This window comes from Vulpes lagopus, chromosome 12 (genome assembly GCF_018345385.1).
Source record: "Vulpes lagopus strain Blue_001 chromosome 12, ASM1834538v1, whole genome shotgun sequence".
Taxonomy (NCBI): Eukaryota; Metazoa; Chordata; class Mammalia; order Carnivora; family Canidae; genus Vulpes; species Vulpes lagopus.
Genome location: NC_054835.1, coordinates 38437069 through 38443068, shown reverse-complemented (window position 1 = coordinate 38443068; position 6000 = coordinate 38437069). Strand labels below are relative to the sequence as shown.

Below are 6000 nucleotides of genomic sequence, written 5' to 3'. Positions count from 1 at the left end.
CTGCAAGGACATGAAGTCAACTTCTACCTGTCTTCTGCTGCTGGTGTCTTAATGTATTCTTAGTTTGACCTGATTCCTCTTCTGTCTTTGGCTTCATGTTAGGGGTTCTTGGTCAAAACCTGCTCTGATGTACATGAAGATTTCAGGTTCAAAATCCATGTGGTTTAAAACAGGTATTTTATAGATGGGGGAAAAATGAAGCAGGATATAATTGCCAAAACCGGCCTTGAGGTTAGTGACTCTTGTAAAGATTTTCCTTAAGGCCGAGGTCTGAAAGTTTAGTGCAGCAATACCAGGAATTCTCAGAAGCAACCCTTTCAAGGGAGCCAGTCATACAGTATCCAGTCAAGTCACTTAAAGCAGATACCAGTATAGGAAACTTTCACAATCCCTGGGCAATCTCCTATTCTTTTTCCTTTTTTTTTCTTTTCAATCCCTCTGCCCCCTTATTTCTACCCTTGAATTAGATTTTTGAGGGGTAGGAACTACCTACCATCTCAACCTAGGTTGGGAAACCTGCTCGGCTGTAAAAGCTGGGCTTTATAAATTTTGTTTTAGAAGTGTACATCAGGAGCAGTTGGGGAGGGTCTTTTCTAAACTTTCAAATTTGATTTTCTGTGCATATGGCCGTTCTGTAAATACTTTGGGATTTTTCATTTTTTGAAAGTAGACAAAATCTGGGATTTTTTCCCCCGAAACATTACAAAAGAATCTGTTTATTTACATGCAAATAAATTTCTTTGATAAAAAGCAGTATGCCTTTGTGTAGTAAATTTTTAACCTTTGAGTAATTTTCGTTCAGCTTTTTAAAAGATTTTATTGGGGGATCCCTAGGTGGCTCAGCCGTTTGGTGCCTGCCTTGGGCCCAGGGCGTGATCCTGGAGTCCCGCGTCGAGCTCCTTGCATGGGGCCTGCTTCTCCCTCTGCCTGTGTCTCTGCTTCTCTCTCTCTCTGTGACTTTCATGAATAAATAAAATCTTCAAAAACCAAAAGATTTTATTTATTTTTAGAGAGCACCTACTGGCCCAGAGGGGGGTGGGAAGGAGAGAAGTGGGGGGAGGGGCAAAGGGAGAAGGATAAGCAGACTTAAGCTGAGCAGGGAACCTGAGGGGTGGCTGGACCCTAAGATCGGGAACTAAGCCGAAATCAAGAGTCAGCAGTGCAACTGCAACTGACTGAGGCACCCAGGTGCCTCTTCAGCTTTTAAAAAGTCCATTCAAAAAATTTAATAGGAAATAAAAGTCTTCCCTAAGTTTATTCAAAATAGGTTAACAGAAAAGGATAACTGAAACCCAGAAGCAGATCTGTGAAAGTTTTCTTCATTTGATTTATCTGCTTGAGCCAGTTTTATTATCTTTTGTAGGTCTTATTCACCAAATTCATCAATAGTTGGGAGAAAATTGCTATTAAATCCGACAGGACTAAAAAGCTGTGTTTATATCGCTGAAGTGAAACAACATTAAAAGAGGAAGGAGAGAGTATAACATCTAGACCTGGGTTTGTGGGCCTGAGAATGAGTTTTTGAAGCTAGGTTCCTTGCTTAAGTAGCCCTTTCTAGGACAAACACGAGACAGAAATTTAAATAAATATGCTTGAAGAATTGAGTAAAAAGCTTCCAACTTGAATGTGTTTTTTTTTTTTTCCCTTAAATAATGTTTTTTCTTTAAAGAGCAGGAGCAGGGGTGGAGGACCAGGAGGGGCAGAGAGAGAGAGAGAGAGAATCTTTTTTTTTTTTTTTTTTTTTTTTTTTTTTTTTTTTTTTTTTAGAGAGAGAGAATCTTAAGCAGGCTCCACGACCAGCAGGGAGCCTAAGAAGGGACTAGATCTAACCACTTTAAGATTATGACCTGAGGGAACATCATGAGTTGGATCCTTAACTGAGCAGTCATGCAGGTGCTCCAGAATATGCCTATTTTAAAAAGATCTCCAGCACAAGTTGCTCTTAAATAAATAAGTTCCTATCTCTCTCTTTCTAAAATATTTTAAGTAATTCTATACCCAACAGGACTTGAACCCACAACCTGAGAAGAGTAGCAGGCTCCACCAACTCAGCCAGCCAGGCGCTGCAATCTTAAATCAGATTCATAACAATCCTGTCCTTAAAACTGCGAATTAAAACAGTTATGAAGACAAATATACTTTGGAATACAACTAGGGGCAGTGATCCTGCCAGGACCGCTGGAATTTATGATACAGTTTCTAATATTTCATCTTTGGTACATGATTCTGCAGTTTGTCATTCTAAAAGAGGGTAAAGTCATTCTTTAATCCTGGAAATTTGTTAATAAATTCCGAGACCGGGGATCCCTGGGTGGCGCAGCGGTTTGGCGCCTGCCTTTGGCCCGGGGCGCGATCCTGGAGACCCGGGATCGAGTCCCACGTCGGGCTCCCGGTGCATGGAGCCTGCTTCTCCCTCTGCCTGTGTCTCTGCCTCTCTCTCTCTCTCTCTCTGTGACTATCATAAATAAAAATTAAAAAAAAAAAAAAGAGATGGTACTATGAAACTTACTGTCCAAGTGGGACATTAGATGAGCTGAATCTCAAAATCCTTCTAGAAAGTCTTACCTCTAAGCTAAGGATAAGCCTCTGCCTCTCCTCATTCCCTCTTTGCCTTTTTAAAAAAAAAAATAAATAAAAAATAAATAAATAAATAAATTCCGAGACCTTGAGGGCTGGTGTTGCTAAGTATAATAATATGAGGACACAAACTAGCTTCTATGGAAGGAGCCAAGGAGTCAGATGAATATCGTAATTTCCACCAGGCCAGCGCCCCCGCCTACTCGTTAAGACACGCTTGTTTCTCCCGCCAAAATGGCGTCAGGATCAGGTTCTCACCAACCAAAGCCCTGATTGGAGGACGAGCAGGCACTAGAGCTCATTGGGCGCCAGCCGCGGTCTGGTGGCGGAGGGGCGGGGGAAGCCAAAGGCCCTTCAGCCTCACTGGCCCCCCCAACCTCCCAAGCGCGCCCCTCCCCCAGCTAAAAGGAATGGACGCCCAGCTCCTGCGCTGCACCCCCTGACCCCAAGGCACGAGGCGCGGCCTCGCTGCATATTCCTGGAGCAGAGGGTAGCGCAACCAGCCCGCCCCCCCCAGTCTCCTGATCCATGCACCGGGAGACCCACGCCCTGCGGCGGCCCCCCAGGCCTCCTTGCAACACCCGGTAATGAAATCCACGGGGGCGGGGGAGGCGGCGGCAGCGACAGCAACGGCGGCGGCAGCGGCGGCGGCAGCAGCACTGCCTCAATCTAGAGACTACCAGAAAGAGGAGGAAAATGGCTCCGAGCAGGGACCGCCTGCTGCACTTTGGGTTCAAGGCGACAGTGAGTGATAGGGGAAAGGGGAAGGGAGTTGGGTGGCCGGGAAGGATCTATGTGGCTGCACAGGCTAGCGGGGAAGAAGCGACCAGACTTAGGAGGCTGGACGGACTAGACCGAAAGCTCAGGTGCTTGCTGGGTGGGTGCGTGCCGTCTCCCCGCGAAGGGGATTAGGTAGGCTCCGGTGCTGTGTGCAGTTGTCCTGCTTTGCTCACTCGCGAGTCCGCGAGCACGCGCGCACTCGCTCCCTCCCCACTGCCCCTCCCATACACAAATACACACAGACAGATAGGCACTTCCCTGCCTCTCCTTCTCGCGGTGGGCTTGCGCGCCTCGGAGGCAAGAGCGGGCTCGCGCCGCCGCCGCCACGCTCCGGCTGCTCCCGGGCGGACCGTCGCGGGCTGAGCCCGGGAGTGGGGGAGGGGCGGTCCCGCGCCGCCGCTGCCGCCGCCGTGGCCGCCGCCGCCGCCGCGCGCTCCTCCTCCTCCCCTCCCCACGCCGTTCCGAGGCCCGGGCTGCTCTGCCCAATGAGGAGCGGCGTTGCTGGCAGGTGGGGAGTGTTTTTGTTTTGGGTTGAAGTTGAGGCTGAGGGGAGAGAAGAGCTAGCGACGAGCAGTCGCCGCCGCCGCGGGCTCTGCGGGAGGCGGAGGAGGCCCCGCCGGAGCCCAGAGATTCCTCCTCCCCGCCGACGGCCCCCGCCCGCAGCTCCTCCACCTCCTCCCGCTCCCGGAACTCCGGGGCCTGCCCCGGGCCCCCAGTCTTTGCACTCCGCACGCCGCAGCGCCCGGCCCCGGCCGCACCCGCCGGCCCCATGAGGAGGGACGTGAACGGAGTGACCAAGAGCAGGTTTGAGGTGTGAGCCTGGGGGTGCCGGGGCGGCGTGAGCAAGGCGATTCCCGCCCTTGTTTGCCCCGAAAATGCCTCTCCGCACGGAGCCTCCTCCCTTGCCTGGCGCCGTCACCCACCGACCGCCGGGGCTGCCGGACTTCTTCCCCCCTTTCTCGCGCCCCGAAAGCCCGGTTGCAGCCCAGCTTCCCTAGTCCTCCGGGCTGGTCGCCTCCTGCCTGTTCCACCAGCGGGCCCCGGCAAGGGATTAGCTCTGGCGCCCTAATTCTCCCCCTCCCCCCAGTATCACTCAGCTTTCCATTCTTTACACAACCCTTGGCTTGCCTCCCTCCACCCGGCAGAAAAAGCATCACAGCTCCGATCAACCGGAGCTGGCTTTTCTTTCTACCCGTCGTGAAAGGGGGGTGGGGTGGGGTGGGGTGGGGGGAATTACGGGCCCGGAGGCCATTTCTCGGAGTTGGCGAGACCTCGGTTAAACTAGGGAAGTGGTGGGGGTGGTAGAGTGGATGATGGAGACGACCACGGGTTTTCGGTGCCGTGTTTGGTTTGCGTATTGTTCGGTATTGTTCTGATACTTCCTCTTCTCTCCCGTTTAGTCTGTACTTTTGCAGCTCATTGTTTCTGGGAACTCTTAGATGTATGCGGGCTTTGAGATTGGGACGAAGGTCGAAGAGCCCTGAGAAAATCCGTTCTTTAAGAAGTTCTTTAAGAACTTTTGCTCCTTTGGCGAGAGAGGTTTGTAGCTGTGGAATTGAGGAATGGATGAGGAAAGTGGGAAAAGGGCTGCAAGCGTCTTCAGTGAATAGTCATCGTGTTAAGGAAGTGATTCCTTTGGGAAGTGAAGTATCCTAACTATAGATGAATTGCGGTGGTGTGGGTAGTATACCACCAGGTTTACCGAGGGGAGAAGAGAAAGAAACTTAGACAACGGGAAGAGTAAATGTTACCTGGCCCTTTCTGGCAGAGATCAGACTGACCCGGGATCACTCACAGCTTAGCTTGGGTGTTTTTCCTCTTCATTTCCTTTTGCAGGGTGAAACTAAGACGATGAGACAAAAGTTGCAGGAAACTTGCCAGCTAGGTGCGGAGGGTGAAATCACCTAAGGGTCTTCAGTTTTAGTCTGTTCGTTGGTTTCTTTTTATGCTTATGGGGAATATGTTTTCATATATCCGCAGAGAGCGAGGTATAGGAAGTCTTTGGGAGGAGTTTAAATTCAGAGCTCTACAGTATTACTGTTGGAGATGAGGAGTGGAGAAAATCAAGAAATTGGCCTCTTCAGACTTTTCATATTTAATCGTAGGAAGAAAATATTATGGTAGATGTGACTTGGTGTTTAACAGAACTTTAGATTGCCTTAGAGTAGATTCAATAAGCTTAACTTATGGTGGTTTCATAATCACTATTACTGTACTTTAAAAGGCGAGACCATCTTTAAAATTACTGGAGTGGACTTTTAGCAGTTAACAGAAACCTTGAAAGAGAAACCAAATACTGAGAACTGAGTGGGAGCTAGCCTTTTGCCGTTGAAGTCCGCTCTTTATCATTTTGCTATTTAGGTTGAGTGAGTTATTGTTGGGAGGAGTTCTTTTGTAGTATGTGTTTTTAAAATTGCCCCGCTGCATCCTATTTTTATAATTAGCTTATATTTTACTTTGTAGTTTACCTGTAGCGGTAGTACTATGATAATAAGATTTATCACCTTATCAGGTATATTAAGTATATCTATTTACCTTAAACTAAATCAACTGAAGCTTTCTAAAGGTGTCTGATAAGATAAAGAATACGAGGGGATTAAAAAAACCCTCCTATAGTCATGATTGGCTTTTGGTTTATAAATA

At 48.9% G+C, this 6000-nt stretch overlaps 1 protein-coding gene across 3 annotated transcripts in view; it reads left to right on the top strand.

Moving 5' to 3' along the window:
• Positions 1 to 3068: 3068 nt before the first annotated feature.
• FBXL20 (F-box and leucine rich repeat protein 20) overlaps positions 3069 to 6000 on the top strand; it is a 103861-nt gene continuing 100929 nt past the window's right edge. Inside the window, exon 1 of one of the 3 annotated variants that reach the window (XM_041724965.1) lies at positions 3069 to 3321. In XM_041724965.1, coding sequence (XP_041580899.1) covers positions 3274 to 3321 — 48 coding nt within the window. In that variant the 5' untranslated portion in view covers positions 3069 to 3273. Of the gene's footprint in view, positions 3322 to 3845; positions 4169 to 6000 lie in introns of those variants that run through there. The other 2 variants (XM_041724966.1, XM_041724967.1) reach the window with 2 other exon arrangements.